Here is a 17,436-nt window from a genome sequence, read left to right on the forward strand (position 1 = left end):
ATATCATTAAACTGTGATAAAAATATAAGTTCATAATTAGTGCTTCTGCCCCCACCCCCTCACACCCAGTCCATTCTTTACCATGGCTTAGCAAAGATTTATATATATAAAAGCCAAACAACCAGAACTATGGATCGACTGGAATGACCAGAAAAACCGGTCGCTATGACGCACACCACTTCTGCCCCCACCCCCACCGTCCCCATTCCTGATTGGCAATCCCCTATTGGGGGCGGGGGTGTCCAACCTCCCTCATCCCCTCCCCCCACCGACCCAACCCAATCGGCCCCCATCGAATTTGAGCACCAGGCTTCTAGTGTTAAATAAAAATGTAATTATTATTCAGTTACAATGTAATGTTCACTACAAAGTGTATTATTTTCTAGATTCAAAGGCAGATATTTTCACTGCTAATAATGGATTATGGCAAATAGCTACTACAGTAATATTTGTAAGCTTATGGCTTTATTCCATTTTGTTTTACATGTGCCAGAAATACAAGCAATTTTAAAACTGGGAACTCGATATATATTCGGCCCTATGCTCTTTCAGTCCTAGTCCAGCCTTCAGATGGAGAAGTGGGGAAAGAACTTCCAGTACAACCACAGCTCATTTTTCTGGACAAGCAGGTAACTTGTTCATGGGTGATCCTTAAAGCTGGGTAACATGTACTCAGTGCAGATTCCATTGTCATGGTACATACTTAAAGAATGCCTCCTGGGTGACAGTTGCTGCGCTTAGAACTTCTCGTGACTTCTGTCATCCTCCTTCCACTTCATGGCTTGCTTTCCTTCTGCTTCATATGGATGCCCAGATTTTGATTAAGAGTAAAAATAAAATTTGGATAATTTTCCTCCCCAAGCAAATTCTTGAAGTAGATCTCTAATATCTTCTCGGAAATCTGACCTTCTCAAAGAGGTAGAACTATATCTGAAGAAGTCATTTCATATGCTAATGAAGTAATTCATGCCATCACATCTGCATTATAGTTTTGTAGAATTTTTTTTTTGTAGGATTTTTTTAATCTTTATTGCTTTCCACTTTTATGTTACTTTAAATGATTTCTCTCATAGGTGGTTAAGCAAATCATTAACAACAGGTTTCACTGCTTAATTCTAATTTCAATGGCCATGCCCTCTGTTTCTATTTTATCTTTTCTGTATTTACTAAAGTTATGGAAGAAAATAAAGTGAAATAAGCTAATTAAATCTGCTTTCCACTCTTTACTTTTAAAATGCATTCCCTGACCTGTATGCAGAGGAACAGAGGCCATAGGACTGAAGTCCACATTTGCAAACCTGAACTTTGAACTCATCCATTTCTCTCCCACTTTCTTCTCTTGACTTTGCCTTCCTTAGTAACCGGCAGCACAGAATGCACTGTCCTCTCCTACAGACATGGCTTTCCTGCCTCCTCTTCACTGCTTCAACTTTTTCAGTAATAATATCCCTTCTCTTCTCTCAATATGCTAATCATGATATATTCTTAACATGAGAAAGAAAATGCTTATTTGTAATTTTTTTTCCTTTGCTTGTTTGTACTGAATTTGTGCTTTATGCAAGATTCTATTCTAAATTCTCTTCTTTTATAGATAATTTCACAGATTCTCTTCTGAATCCAACTTTTACTGTGGTTTTTCCCCACCCTGTTCTCAGAATCGGAGAGTAGAGTCCTTGGGGCTGCCATCAGAGCCTTGGGCCGTTTCTGTTTCCCTGGAAGGGACTTCAGATTCAGTGCTGAAAGGTAGGTATCGGTGACATTCCGAGACCCGTTACTACTGCATCTGCACAGAAAATGTTTGCCGCCATTAGGGATTCATAGCAAGGTCAAGTACACTCAGTATCTTCAGTGATTTGAAAGGAACATCCATCATCCCCACTCTACAATGCCAGTGTTTGTGAAAAGAAAGTTTGGCTGACAGTAAATACTTAAGGAAACACCTCCTCCTCTCCCCTCCTTTGCATGATGAAGGAGCATTTTTGTCATGGCCAGATCCCCAATGTGGTGTAAGGAGAAGAGCATGTCCTCTAAGACAAATGATTCTTTAGTACAGTGTCATGGACTGGCCCAGGGAGCAAGTCACCCATACAAGGTGGTTTCTATGGAGAAACACTGGCTCAGTGATAGGAAGAATAAATGTGATGGCAAATGCAAAACACCCAGCCCAGAGCAAAAACTCAGGTTCATTTTTCCCTCTCCACTTTTCTTTGTCTTCTGTTAGCTTCCTGTGCGGTCTGAGTACCACTGCTTTGCTTCATTTACTTTCCCTATACCATGTGCATGTGAAAATTAAAAAAAAAACACATCATTTTATTTTTTACTTCTATGAATTTGAATATTTTAGATACCTCATATAGGTAAAATCATACAATATTTGTCCCTCTGTGACTGGCTTATTTTCTTGGAATAATGTTCTCAAGATTCATCCAAGTTGTCACATATTTTAGAATTGCCTTTTTTTAAAGGCTGAATAGTAGTATTTCATTGTATGTGTATTCCACGTTTTCTTTACCTATTTGTCTGTTGATTGACATTTAGATTGTTTCCATTTCTTGGCAAGTGTGAGGAGCACTGCAATGAACAGGGGATGCACCTATCTTTTGCAATCCTGATTTAAATTCTTTTGCATACATACCTAGAAGAGGGCTTGCTGCATCATATTTCTATTTTTAATTTTGTGAGGAACCTCCATAGTGTTTTCCATAGCAGCTGCACCATTTTGCATTCCCACCAACAATGCACAAGAGTTTGTTTTCTACATCCTCACCAACAATTACTGTCTTTGGGTATTTTGATAATACTAGCCATCTTAATAGGTTTAACATAATATCTCATTTTATTTTGATTTGCATTTCCCTGATTATTAGTGATATTGAGCATCTTTTCATATACCTGTTGGCCATTTGTAGGTCTTCTTTGGAGAAATGTCTATTGAAGTCTTTAGTCTATTTTTAAATCATATTATTTGTTTGTTTGTTTGTTTGTTTGCTATTAATTTGGAGGAGTTCCTTATATATTTTGGAAATTAACCCTTATCAGAAATACGGCTTGCATATATTTTCTCCCATTCTGTAGTTTGCCTTTTCACTCTGTTTATTGTTTGCTTTGGTATGCTTAAGATATTTAGTTTGATATTATCTCACTTGTCTAATTCTGTTTAAGATGTCCAAATGATTCACAGATTCAATTTAATCTATATCAAAATTTCAATAACATTTCTTACAGAAACATTTTTAAAAATTATAAAATTCATATGGAACCACAAAAAAATTCCAAAAGACAAAAATAATCTTCAAAAAGAAAAACAAAACAGGCATCACATGCCTGATTTTCAAAATATATGACAAAACTATCCTATATAATAAAAGGCTAATATTCAAATTGTCCCCTCGGAGTTCAACGACCGGGAGTTCGACTGCTCTCTATGATGTGTGCTGACCACTAGGAACGACGCAGAACAAAGGAAGGCCCCAACCGGCCCTATTCACCAGCCAGGCCTAGGGACCCTACCCATGCACAAATTTTGTGTATGGGGCCTCTAGTCTATATATATAAAAGGCTAAGTGACCAACCATACATCTGTCCGATCATCCAACCAACTGGCTGGTACATATGACGTGCACTGGCAATTTAAAAATAAACATTGACTCTCACGCATGCGCGATACATATAAAGCTCTTGCTGGTGCCAATTGTGTGTAATGCCAGAATGTATCTGAAGACCAACTATTGGCACTTTGTTGTTGATATATCATGTTGTTATTTATTAATCAATTTATATGTTATTTTCAGATATATTTTACTAATTTTATTTCATCTCTGACACTTCTATTATGGAGAAAGGATGAATAGCGATATTAAAATATTTTGTATTTTAATTTTATAATACTATATATACTATTTTGATATGTAATTTTTGGCAGTAACATAATTACCGCACGAATCTTTCTTCTAATTAACTTCCTTTCAATGTGCAGGAATCCATGCACCAGGCCACCAGTATTAAATAAAATAGTATGGTACTTGCATAAAGGCATACTTTATAGATCAAAGGAACACAATAGAGATTCCAAAAATAAGTCCATGTGCATATGGTCAACTGTAATCCAACAAGGGAGCCAAGGATACATTGATGAGAGGATGGTCTCATCAACAAATGGTGTTGGGGAAACTGGATATTCACAAGCTAAAGAATAAAGTTGGACCATTGTTTTACACCATACAGAAAAAAAAAATCAAATCAATGAAAAACAGATTAAAGTCTTAAATATAAGACCTGAAACTTTAAACTCCTAGAAGAAAACAGACGAAAAGCTTGTTGATGTTGGTCTTGGCAATGATTTCATAGATATGGCATCTAAGCACAGGCAACACTAGCAAAATTAGAGAATGTATTGATAACTTTGTAAAAAAATAGCTTATTAGATTGCTTATGCATAAACCAATTAAGATATTTTTATTGGTTTGGATTTTCTCAAACTTATAATTTTTTTTCCAAACTTGTAAATGACTCACCTACCAGTACAAACATCAGCCTATCTACAAAATTTTTGGTTTCCAAGAAAAAGTCATTATTTTATAGTTATTTCTTGTCTACTCAGGCTATGAGTCTAAGCTCATGCACATGACTCTTGTAAAGTATGTGAAATGCTAAAATGTATAGGAAAAAGCCCATTATAGAAGTGCTACATCTTGCCTCTCCTGCTAATTGCATTTATTTTGGCCTAAATTATTTCTAGTGTCTGAAATATAACACCTGCCTCTCCTGAGGATATTGTATTTTCATTCTTTTGTTACTTGTCTCTATAAAAGGAAATACAAAATTGTTTTGATAAAGTTTCCAAGAAAATGAATTCTCATTCAACACAGTTTTTAATAAGTTAATCTCAGGATTTTTTTTAAATCAGTGTATTATTTAGCTTATAGTTTTTGTGCTAAGCTGTACCTCATCAATTCCAGAAAACAGGACTAGCCACAGATATAGCCCCTTTTGAAAATTTTTCTTGAGGAGGCAATCGACATAGCTGATTAGATATTTCATAGTCAAAACTCTTATTTAAATTTTGTTTCATTCTGTTGTTTTCTTATTGGAGCTATAAATTTGACTGCTATCTCTTTTCAAGTTGCCTTTCAACTATTTTGACCTGTAAATTTCCTACTCTATTAACTTACTTATTAAGAAATCAAAGCTTTTGCAGAAGCCGGTTTGGCTCAGTGGATAGAGCGTCGGCCTGTAGACTGAAGGGTCCCGGGTTCAATTCCGGTCAAGGGCATGTACCTGGGTTGCAGGCACATCACCAGTAGGAGATGTGCAGGAGGCAGCTGATCGATGTTTCTCTCTCATCGATGTTTCTAACTATCTCTCTCCCTTCCTCTCTGTAAAAAATCAATAAAATATATTAAAAAAAAAAAAGAAAAGAAATCAAAGCTTTTTAGCCTGTGGACAAAAATGATTTTCTCCCAAACTTGTATAGTTACTCTCTTCATTGCCCTGCCCACTTTCTCTTTGCATAACACATTTTCAAAGACCCAGATGTTGCTGCTCATTTTATGAGAGTCGCCTCGTAGACTTTCCATCTTCTCTATACTTCCACTCATACAATCAATATTTTACTCACATTGGTGAAAGTAGCACCCGCATTGCTGACTCATATTTGTTCTTCTTGGTGATTTCTTTGCCCAAGCAATTAAATCTGAAACTCTTTGGGTTTAAAATCTCAAGGAAAGAGGACAGCCCAAAATGTTCCTTGTACAAATTTGAAGAAAAAACCCCACATTATTAAGAAAGTAAGGTAATTAAGCAAAGCTATCCCAGGTTGGCTAATGTGAAAATGAAATACTCAAAACTGCATTATGATTAATTTTAAACTGTCTGCTTTGATGATGTCAGTCTGTCCATTCTTCAATGCCATTTAGCTGTTGCTGGCATTTTGGTCTGGAATACATCAGCTATAACAGCAATTCTGATCTTAACACAGCAGCATAAAAATATCAATTTTCAGCTTTTTTCATGTTCTATATCAGTTGCTGCCACCTGACTACTGAAACTCACCTACACCTATCCTCTACTCCATACATTCCCCGTATTCTATGCTCCATCCACACTTCAAACGATACACACACTCTTGCCCTCACTCCATATCTGTCATTGTACTTTCATGCTTTTGTAATAGAATATCATAGACTGGAGGGCTTATCAGTGAAGAAATTATTTCCCACAGCTCTGGAGCCTGCAAAACCCAATATGAAGGCTCCAGCAAATTCTGTGTCTGGGGAGGGTCCACTTCCTAGTTCATAGACACTTCTCACTGGCTAAAGGGCTTTGTCACATGGCTAAAGGGCTAAGCAAGTTCTCTGGGGTCTCTCTTATAAGGGTGCTTAATTGCATTCATGAGGGCTCTGCCCTGATGACCTAATCACTTCCCAAAGGCCCCACTTCCAAAGACCATGACATTGGAGATAAGGTTCTAACACAACCTTTCAGTCCATAGCAACGCCTTACCTATACTCCATAACTTACCCGTATCTAGTATCTCATTTATACTCACTGCCTTACTCATAGTCCATATCCTTAGTCATACTCCATACTGTGCCTATGTTCTATACTCTACCTACACTCCATACCTTTACTCCTATTCTATAAGTTACCCATACTCAGGCCCTTCTTCATACTCCATGCCTTATGTTCATTTTTAAAAAAATATTGTGGTTAGGTACACAGAACATAAAGCTATCTTAACCATTCTTACATGTATTGTTCAGTTACCTATATATTTTTTTTACCTTACCCATACTTCATGCCTTACTTATATTTCATACCTTACTTATCTTCATACCTACTCATATTCTATACCTTATTTATACTCCATACTTCCCAGTATTTTATACATTAACCATATGCAGTAGCTTAGTCATACTCCATACCTTACTCATATTCCATACCTTACTTTTGTACTGTACCTTACTCAGACTCCATACTTTACTCCTGATACTTACCTCCCCAAATCCTTCATTATTTTTCTTTTAGTTATCCTAAGGATCTGATCACCGACTAGCTTAGAATTTTATTATGATTATGTAGAATAAATGAAGCATGAAACTGCGTTTTTATTCTATTAACACCAACTCACACGAAGCATGGGGACTCACCTGGATCAGTATTGTCATCATTCTTCTCCTTGGGAGATACTTGGGAAAGTATGAGGAACATGCTGAGGTTGTCTTCTATGCACACTCTGTGTGTGTGTGTGTGTGTGTGTGTGTGTGTGTGTGTGTGATGTAGGGAAAACATCTTGTGCAGTTTTCTGTGTTTAGAGAGCCCACATCACCAAAACATTCTATTTCATTTGATTGAAAGTATCTTTTAAAACCATCATGAAATAGTTCTACTTAACTTCGGAAAAAATGGAACCCAATCCATTTGGGATGGATTATGTAAGTTATTCTGAGTATTTCCTGGAGAAAATAAAAATAACAACAACAAAACTATACCTATAGATCTAGTGTAAATCTTTTATTTTGCAATTTAACTTCATGTTCTTTTGTCTCAGTAGACCTTCCTCAGTAAAAAAGAGATTATTTCTTAAAAAGCAGATTTACATACACAAAAACTATTATTTAAGGGCCTTCCAGATCCTTTGGTAATTATAAATCCTAGTTGTAGGGAAAAGATGTTCTTAATATTTAAAAAAATAAAGTGTAAACATTAATGATATAGTTTGATGTAAATATGTAATAGTTTGCTAGTTTAGCTAGAGGTGAGAGAGATGGCATGGCAGAGAACTTGAGCTGAAAAGGTGTTTTAGAAACCATATGCCTTGCAGAAACACTCAGGTAGCAATCCTTAGTTAAGTCATGTAATCAATTTCAGTTTTGCACAAGCCCAACACCCCATCTCGTGGAAGTTCCCGCAGCCAGTACGTTGTTTATACCAGCTTGGTCAGGGAGCCTGGCAATGGCACTGGTATATTTTACAATTATCATTCCAGAGATATGATGAACCCTGGAGTAATGTACTGTACTTGGCAGCAACTGCCTCAGCTTTTGAGCGCATATGCTTCAAATCTGAGAATATCATAGATATATATGGGAATCTTTGTAGAGATCTCTGAGGCAAGCTGGTATTTAACACAAAAGCAAACCCATTTGGAGCTAAAGCACTTTCCATTAGGCAGTTTGGCGGCTGTTCTACGAGGCAGACTCACTGTGCTCTACGGACACATTTCGATTAAATGCTGCTTTGTATTCCTCCAAAGATGGGAACAATAAGGACGTTTGTCAAAGGAAAAACTGCAGCAAACGATTTCATGTTGAACATCTGTACTCTGCAGTTCATTGTTTGCAAGAGTTTATGGACCATAATTTTGATGCATATAGGTTTTAAAGAGTATAAACTGCATTTATCTTGGGCGCCTATCATTTATTTTAGTCTTGGCTTATTTATTTCCATTTTTTTTTTCTGGGCATTTTATTTATTTTGGTACTCTGACGAGATGAAGGAAAAGATGATTCCAAAAAAGGAAGTTTAGTTAGCTTTGCAAAATTGATGAGGAAAGAAAATGTTTTCACCAAAAGGACTGAGCAATTGAATTGAAATATGTAACACTAAGCATATTATATCTTTATGATACCTTTCAGCCTTAAAAGATCTCCAACCAATTTACAAACTTTAAGAACACTCTCCTATCTCATTGTCCATCGTACCAATCACAGTGACTTTTCCATAGTGACTTTAGTAGCAGCTGTTAATTAACAAAGTAATTTGAGGATAGTGGAGTCAGAAGACTAATTAATGGCATTGTGAAGGTGAGCCTGCCTGGAGTTGTCTTCTTTCACTTTATAAATGGATGGCCCATTTTTAGAAAATGAGAGCTTTCTTTTCTGCATTTTATTCAGGGAAACCATGGCCCAGGCAATTCAAGTTGCTAAATCTTTATCAGTCATGATTTGAAGCATTGCTGAAGTCTTGATCAATTGGCCTAACTTTGTCCTCACATAAAATATAGAACCTTTGCATAGAAGAGAGGCAGAGCCAAAAAACTGACCACCTAGGAAGACAATGGCATTTCTTTCTTGAGAGACATTTAATAATAAATTAGTGGAGATACAGCAGTGGTTAAGAATGCTAACTTTGAAATTAGGCAAATTTGGGCTATAACCCCAGTACTAAGTAATTTAACATCTTATGAGCCTATTTCCTATTACCTAAATAATATAGATATTAAAATATTTTATACGTTTTTATGAAGCTTATTTATAATGTACATATAATGTATTTATAATGTATAGAAAGCACAGTGTCTGGTTAAGCTTTCAATACATGTTAGCTGTTATTATTGGATTATTTGGTTCTAAGACTTGTCTAAGACTTAATCTGATCCTGATGGATTTAGTAACCTCTTTAATTCAAAAAATAAGTTTCCTTTATTGTCCAGTTGCCTCTCTATAGAGAAGACTCAAATGGATTAGTCTTGAGTAGGTAACTAACATTTACTTTTTGTTTTTGTGTTCATTCGTAGGGTGTACTCAGGCAGAAACTCGAGATGGTTATGTGAGCTTCTCCAACTTGGCAATTTTGATCTCTGGGTCAAATTGGCACTTTCTTTTTACTGTCACTTCCCCTCCAGGTAATTTCAGCACTGTGTGTTTTATTATCTGTTTGTTTTATTTAAAAAATAGCCCCTTCTCCTTTGTCATTGGAATAGCTCTTATCATGAATAAGGAGTCATGTAAGTTTAGAGAAAAACATCAATTGATTATATTATTAAGGTGTGAGAAGCAAGAGCACATGTAGAAATTAAGTCTCAGGAGAATCCTGGTAAGCAAGAATCCAAATGTCCATTTTCCTCTAGTTGTTAAAATTTTCTTTGAATTTTCTACTTTATAAAAATATATATATGAGACATTTGATAGCATTGGGTTGGATACTAATTAGAAATTTTAATTTACAGAAAAAAAAGAGTCCTGGGATACAGAGTATTATGAATTCTTTCATTTCTGCCCTCACCCACTGCCCGCCTCCCCCCAAATAGCAACTATACCCATTTAAAATCCTTTTGTTTGTTTTTTTTTAGAAATATAGATATTAGCATGTGTTACTTGCTTATATGCTTCAGTCCTTCTTGAAAAAACATTAAAAAGAAATTTCCCTTCTGAAGTATTCTTAATAATTTTTATTTGTTAAAAAGTAATGCTATCCAACAAGTTTATAGTAGGAAACATGTTAATTAAACTTCAAAGCCAGAGGAGCCTATGTAAAATACCTCTCTCTCATTCCCATGAAGGGTAGAGCTTAGCGTCCAATTTCCTCCATCCTCTTTTTAAAGAGTTGAATTCTGATAGAAACACAGAGCTTCCCACTTAAAAAAATAATTTAAATATCGCATGCATTATTTGACTTTCCAGAAAATCCACCTAAAATAATTTGTAAAATACTAACATTGCATTTGAACTGAAAGGTAGAAATTTACAATCAATTATTAATTTTGGCCAGGGAAGTTAGTCTGATTCCTAAAACATACAACTGTAGAAAGCAGTTCATGTACAGGTGTGATAATTCAAAGTTTTGTAAAATGCATTAGAGCAGTCATTATTTCATTGGGACCTCTTAGATATTGGAAATGGCAAAGGAAGTAAAATGTGTTGATGTGAGGTATCTTAAGCCCAACAACAAATATTTAATTAAATCCAGACATTAGTCTTCCATCATGAAGCATTCAAACTGTCATAGTAAACTTTTCAATACGTTAAAAATGTGGCTTTCATAAAAATATGTAAAGAGCACTTGTCAACAGTTATTGAACTCATAATGAGGGATCCAGGAGGACAGCAAAGCTGTTAAATTACATGTGAGGGATGTAGATCAACCAGGAAGGAGCTGCTGACATAAGTTTGTTAAATTGGATACAGGACAATAAAACTATAGCCTTTGAAGTTAGATGTCTACAGATATCCTGTGCATCTTTACTGGACAAAAATCATTTGCAGCTTACCAATCTTGTATTAATTAAGCCTGATCCTCAATTAAATATAAAGTAAAAAAAAAAAGAAGTATGTTCCAGAGAATTTGATAAATCTTTGATGGGCCTATTTGAAAATGCTTCAAAATGACATTGATAAGATCTGAAATCAGGTTTTTCCTTAATTCCAAGATTTGGACCATTTTCTTCACAAAGGGAATATCTTCTGTGGTCAAGTAAACAATTATTATTAGTTGTTTTAGGAAGATATTCTTTTAATATCTATGACAGTGTCCTAATTTAAGTAGAGGTTCATGGGGAAACATGATCAGGGTCCTTGACCATGGGATTCCCAAGGATATATTTTGAAGGATAGTTTGTCCTAGAGACTTTTGTCTTTTAATTTCCTTGGTGGTTAACTAAGACTGAACATTTTATGAGGATTATTTTAAGGAATAAGTTATAAAACCAAGTGTACAATGTGGTCCAGCTTCTCAGTAACACTTTGACTTTGAGTTGAGCTTGGTGTTCACTTTGACTAGGTCACTAGTTTACCTTAGGTGCCACCTGTAACTTGTAAAGTAGACTGCTGAGGGATTACGGTTTTTCTTTAGCCATTTTCCTTAAATCATAATTCATAATTTTCAATATCAAGTCTGTGAGGTGGGGCTCTGTCAGAATTAGATTACAAACATTTAAATTAGCCCAGCTGGTGTGGCTCAGTGATTGAGCATAGACCTATGAACCAGGAGGTCACAGTTTAATTCTTGGTCAGGGCACAGGCCCAAGTTGCAGGCTCAATCTCCAGTCAGGGGCGTGCAGGAGGCAGCCAATTAGTGATTCTCTCTCATCATTGATGTTTCTATATCTCTCTCCCACTCCCTTTCTCTGAAATTATTAAAAATATATTTTTTAAAAAGTTTAAATTAGAAGAGAGTAGATGGAAGATAAAAAGAAAGCATTAAAAGGCCTTCATTTCTGTGAATCCTTATTGTCTTCACGTTTCATGTGTTTAAGTTTTATTCCCATTCCCTCTCCTTTGGCAACCATCAGCTTGTTCTCTATACTATAGATAGATATGCTTCTGTTTTGTTTATGTATTTGTTTTGTGTTTTTAGATTCCACGTACAAGCGAAATCAGAAGATATTTGCCTTTCCCTGTCTGACTTACGTCACATAGCATAATACTCAATAGGTCCATCCATGTTGTTGCAAATGGCAGGATTTCATTCTTTTTTATTGCTGAATAATATTCCATTAGATATATCAAATCTTCTTTCTCAATTCATTTATTAAAGGCCAACTAGATTGCTTCCTTATCTTGGCTATTGTCAATAATGCTGCAATGAACATAGGGGATATATAGTTCTTGGGATAAATACCCAGGGGTGGAATTGCAGGATCATATGGCAGCTCATCTGTTAATTTTTTTGAGGAATTTTCATACTGTTTTCCACAGTGGCTTCACTGGTTTGCATTCCCACCAACAGTGTACAAGGATTTCCTTTCTCCACATTCTTTCCAGCACATCTTATTTGTTGATTTATTGATGATAGCCATTTTAACAGGTGGAAGGTGCTATCTCATTGTGGTTTTAATTTGACATCATATTAAGAGTGAAGATACTGAGAGTAACTCCTTGTTTCCCACTATATCAATTTCTAGTGCTGGAATCATTTGGGAAAGCAGCTCTTATTCCCATATCGATAGGACCATCAGTACCAGGCAGTTTTGAGAACCAAGGCTCTGGATTTCCTAACCATTTCTTGGAGCTATGAAGTTCTTAGGGGATCCCCCATGGGCTTCTGTGCTGGGAAGAGAGTGAGGGAACCAAGGATGCTTTCCGCCATCAGCCCAGAAAAACTATTGCAGTTGCCATTTCCGTGCCTGAAGTACTCTTGCTCCAGAAATTCACATGGCGTATCCTCATTTCACTCAGGTTTCTTCCCGCTGACACCTCCTCAAAGAGGCTTTTCTGTACCATGTTCTCTACAGCACCGTCCCCAACCCTGTTCCCACCTCCAGTTATTTTGTCTTCCAACCTCACTTTAGTCCTTGTGGCACCTCCCACTACCTCCCATCAGAGTATCCCTGGATTTGCTTGTTTGTCTACTGTCTGTGCCCTGTGCTGCATTAGAATGTAAGTTCCAAAAGACACAGGGATCCTAGTGAATTCTGTTATATTCTCAGGGTGTAGTGAAACATCGCACCTCATAGGCACAAAGATTTATGAACAAGTAAGTATACTGAGATTATGTCTAAGATTGCATTTTAAAAAAATGTTCTGCTGCTAAAAATATTTGGAAACTGGCGGTCTGCAATCTTAGACCCAGGTTACTGCTCTAGGCATGTAAACAGGTCTCCCTGACTTCAGGCCCTCAGAATTTTCCCTTCTATAAACTTCATTGCCTTCAGAATACAGTTAAGAGCCTTTTTGACTGACATTTAATGCTCAGCAAATTTTGTCTCAAGTTCTTTTGAGCATTAATTCCCAGTATTTTCCGGCATTAATTTCTTAAATATCAATTGATCTTTTCTTCATTCTGTCTTCATTTGCTCAACCTTCAAAGTCCCACTTAGATACTCTCTTCTCTGGTATGCTTCTTCTGATCATATCAATGCCAGTATCCTTCCAAAGCAAATCATTTGCATTATTCGGTGGCATGTGTCACATTCTGTCTTTTTATTACAAACATTTGTATGTATATCTAATTTCATTTACAAGCTTGTAAATACTTTAAGAATGAGAACAATAACTTATCCATTGAGCAAAGATAATAATCACTGAGCAATCATTGGAAAATGGATAAAAGAATGAGGAATTTTGTTTTTACTTCTGCAAATCCCTAGTAAAACCTATTCCCCATATCCGGGCTGGATTTATTTTATTCTGATGCCCATAAAAAGAAACTAATTGATAAGAAACAAGCCAAGTTTGTCTTCAGTAGAACCATATCTAGCTAATTTGGTTATGGTACCTTTGGGACTGAGTCAGCCAGGAGTCAAGAGACTAAAGATCTGACCGTGGCTGTCAATCAAATTGTCAAGTTCAACCCAAGAAAAGCACAGCAAAGAAAAACATGGTGTTTCCCTGACTAGAGAAAATAAAAACTATTATTGTCTGAGTGATTCAGATGAAAGAAGAGATTTTGGATTGATTTGTTTGTTTTGAATAAACTACTTTAATGCCAACTATAACTAACTCGTGTTCTTAGGCAAGGTTTTTTTTTGTTTTGCTTTGTTTTTTAATTGATTTCAGAGAGGATGGGAGAGGGAGAGAGAGATGGAAACATCAACGATGAGAGAGAATCATTGGTTGGCTGCCTCCTGCATGCCCCCTATTGGGGATTGAGCCCTTAACCCGGGCATGTGTCCTGACTTCCAGGATTCAAACCCCGAACTCCTGGTTTATAGGTTGATGCTCAATAACTGAGCCACACCAGTTGGCCAGGCAATATTTTTTTCTAAATATTTTATTTTTATGAGCTAAAATGGACAGGATAAACTAATCATTTTTAAAACATGCCATTTGATAATTTTTGTTGAATGTATATTTCAATGAAACCCTTCCCACAATTAAGATAAACATATTTATCACCTTCCAAATTATAGACAAACTTAAAATTTTCATACTTAATATAATATCCAGTAAAATTTATCTTTTTGGTATATATTTTTATGACTTCAAATACATGTATAGATTCATGTAATCACCCCCACATCAGGATACAGAAAATATCCTTCAAAAAATTTTCCTTATGCTTTCCTCTGTCCTCACACCCTCTCCTCCCACTGACACTAATCCCTGGCAACCACAGATCTGATTTCCATCGCTATAGTTTTATCTTTTCTAGAATGTCATATAAATGGAATCATTCAATGTGATATGGGCTTCTTTTACTCAGTATAATACCTTGGATGGGAAGGAAGAGTGGGGGAAAAAGTGGGAACAGGGGCTTGGCGGGAAACCTCCGTGTCTTTATGCTTGGCGCTGCGCCCTTACCAATAAGATATAATACTAATCCGACGCAATCATCCTCCTCCTCCTCCTCTTCTCTCCTCCTCCTCCTCCTCATAATCCTCCTCCTCCTCCGCCGCCTCAGCCTCCTCCTCCTCCTAATCCTCCTCCTACTCCTCCTTCTTCTTCTTCTTCTTCTCTTCTTTCTCTCTCTCTCTCTCTCTCTCTCTCTCTCTCTCTCTCTCTCTCTCTCTCTTTCCTTCCATCCTCCCTCTCTTTTCCTCCTCTTTCTTTTCCTCCCCCCCCTCTCTTCCTTCATTTCTCCTTCCTTCTTCTTATTTTTCTTTTTCTCTTTTTGGCTGAGTAGTATTTCATCATCTGGATAAACCACAGTTGATTTTTTCATCCCCCTGTTGAAGAACATTTGGGTTGTTTCTGAGTTTGGGTGATTATGAATAGAGGTATTATAAATATCTGTGTACATATTTTTATGTGTATAGACAAGGTGTTTTTTTTAGATTCTTTTATGCTTTGTTTCAAAATAATAAGGGAGTAAGCAGTCAAAATGTTAAGCCTATTACAAGTTTGAGATGAAGTCTTAGAAAAATTCACTCCGTAGAGTTACCCACTTTGTTCCATCTTTCATAGCCAAGTGGCTCAGCTACCATGCTCTACCTCCACTTTTCCAGATAACAAAATTTGCAGTTCTCTTGACATTTGAAGTTCTCTTGACCCTGTAGTAAGAGTCTTGGTGCCATGTCTTTTTGCTACATGCCATATTTTAAGTAGGATACATATGTCACAGCAAGTAGCTTCACACATTCTAGAACTCAGAGAATTTCTATTTTAATTAATGGAACATAAGAATGAAACTGAAATTTTGCATTGGTGGAGAAGGTAAGACAGAATAAAAGGGAAGAATTGGAAGAATTCCTCATCAATGTTTGACAAATTAGAGAGAACAATTGTAAGCTGTCATTGGAATTGGATTCCTGTAGTTCTTTAACAATAGAAATCTTGAATTAATTTTAGGTTCATTTATTTTGTCATTTAATTCAATAAATATTTATTAAACCTACTAAGTGTTGTAAGCATATTTTCCCACAATGTTATATTAGCACAGTTATTATTGAGACTTTTTTTTTTTTACAGGAACCAATTTTACGACTCGATCCAGGCCATTCGCCATCTCACCTGTGACTCGGTCAGAGAAGTCGACCATCATCCTGTCTGCCTCCCTGTGCTCAGTGGTCTCGTGGCTGACTCTTTGCTGTCTGGTGTGCTGTTGGTTTAAGAAAAGCAAAAGCAGAAGTATGTAGTTTTTTTTTTTTTTGAATGAAAATACTGGAGGAACAATGCCATTATGTATAACATATTAGCCTTTCTTTTACTTCCCCAAAGAAAAGCATTTATGAACTTTTGCAACATATTAAGCTACATGTAGCTAATTTACTTAATTCATACAGTAAAGATAAGAATTGCCTAATCTTAAATAATAGTAGCAATACTACTAAAAGTTCAAATTTATTGAGCACTCGCTATAGACCAGGGTCTAAGTACTTTAGATACGTGAATTTATCTAATATTCATAACAGCCCTATAAAATAGGTACCAAATACTATGTCTATATTATGGAGGTGGACAATGAGGCCCAGAAACACTAAGTTACTTACCCCACGGTCCACAGTCAGGAAGAAGCCAGGCAGTTTGGTTCCAGATCTTATTCTCTGAAATTCTATGCTCCACTGCCCAGGGAACCCTTCAAAGATGAGTCTGGGAAGGGGAATGCCCTCTTCTCCTTCAAAAGAGGGAAGAGAGTGCTTAGTGTTTTATTTTTGTTTTCTCTAGGAGCATAGAAATTATGCTCTTAGACATTTTCCCATAATCAGCGCTCTCTCTCTCTCTCTCTCTCTCTCTCTCTCTCTCTCTCTCTCTCCATGGAAAAATCACTGAGGAAAAGAAGTTCTGTAAAAGAGGCTTCTTTCTATCTTTTATTCTGTTCTTAGAGTGTGGGAGAAAGAAAAGCAAATCCCTTACTCTACCCAACCTAAACTCTCAGCCAATGAGTGGGTGAAACACTTGTGATAATAGGAGGTATTAGGAAACCAAATAGATATGAGTGAATATATAGAGGTAAAGTGAGGAGAGGCAAAGAGAGAAAGTCGAAATAAAGGAAGGAGAATGGAAGAAGCTTGGTGACATGACTGGAATATTCACTATTTCAAACCAGCTTCAGACATCCCTATCTCTCTCCTTGTCATGATGGGTCTGGGCAAACTACAAGGAAACTTCAGGATTCCTGGTCTTTCTTAGGAAGAACAAGATCTCCTCACCCTGCGTAGGTGCCAGTGATATTTTGAACCCCAAGTTTTGGTCTTTGTTTTCAAATCTAAAGTTCATTGTGCTTGTGTGTGTTGCTTTCCTGTTTGAAAGCAAAGACCTTTCATAATTTTTAATCTCATGTGACTCTGTGAAGTAATTTAATTCTCATCTTCCCTTTTATAGCTTAACTTACCAGCCT

At 36.4% G+C, this 17,436-nt stretch overlaps 1 protein-coding gene across 4 annotated transcripts in view; it reads left to right on the top strand.

Annotated features, from left to right (window-relative positions):
* The window catches only part of PKHD1 (PKHD1 ciliary IPT domain containing fibrocystin/polyductin), a 401,585-nt gene that overhangs the window by 364,240 nt on the left and 19,909 nt on the right, over window positions 1–17,436 (top strand). For 3 of the 4 annotated variants that reach the window (XM_036317771.1, XM_036317773.1, XM_036317774.1), the window contains 4 exons: window positions 494–629; window positions 1,656–1,743; window positions 9,518–9,625; window positions 16,068–16,226. In XM_036317771.1, coding sequence (XP_036173664.1) covers window positions 494–629; window positions 1,656–1,743; window positions 9,518–9,625; window positions 16,068–16,226 — 491 coding nt within the window. The remainder of the gene's footprint in view (window positions 1–493; window positions 630–1,655; window positions 1,744–9,517; window positions 9,626–16,067; window positions 16,227–17,436) is intronic. The other variant, XM_036317772.1, reaches the window with a different exon arrangement.

Source organism: Myotis myotis, unplaced genomic scaffold, assembly GCF_014108235.1.
Source record: "Myotis myotis isolate mMyoMyo1 unplaced genomic scaffold, mMyoMyo1.p scaffold_m19_p_7, whole genome shotgun sequence".
In the NCBI taxonomy this organism is placed as follows: Eukaryota; Metazoa; Chordata; class Mammalia; order Chiroptera; family Vespertilionidae; genus Myotis; species Myotis myotis.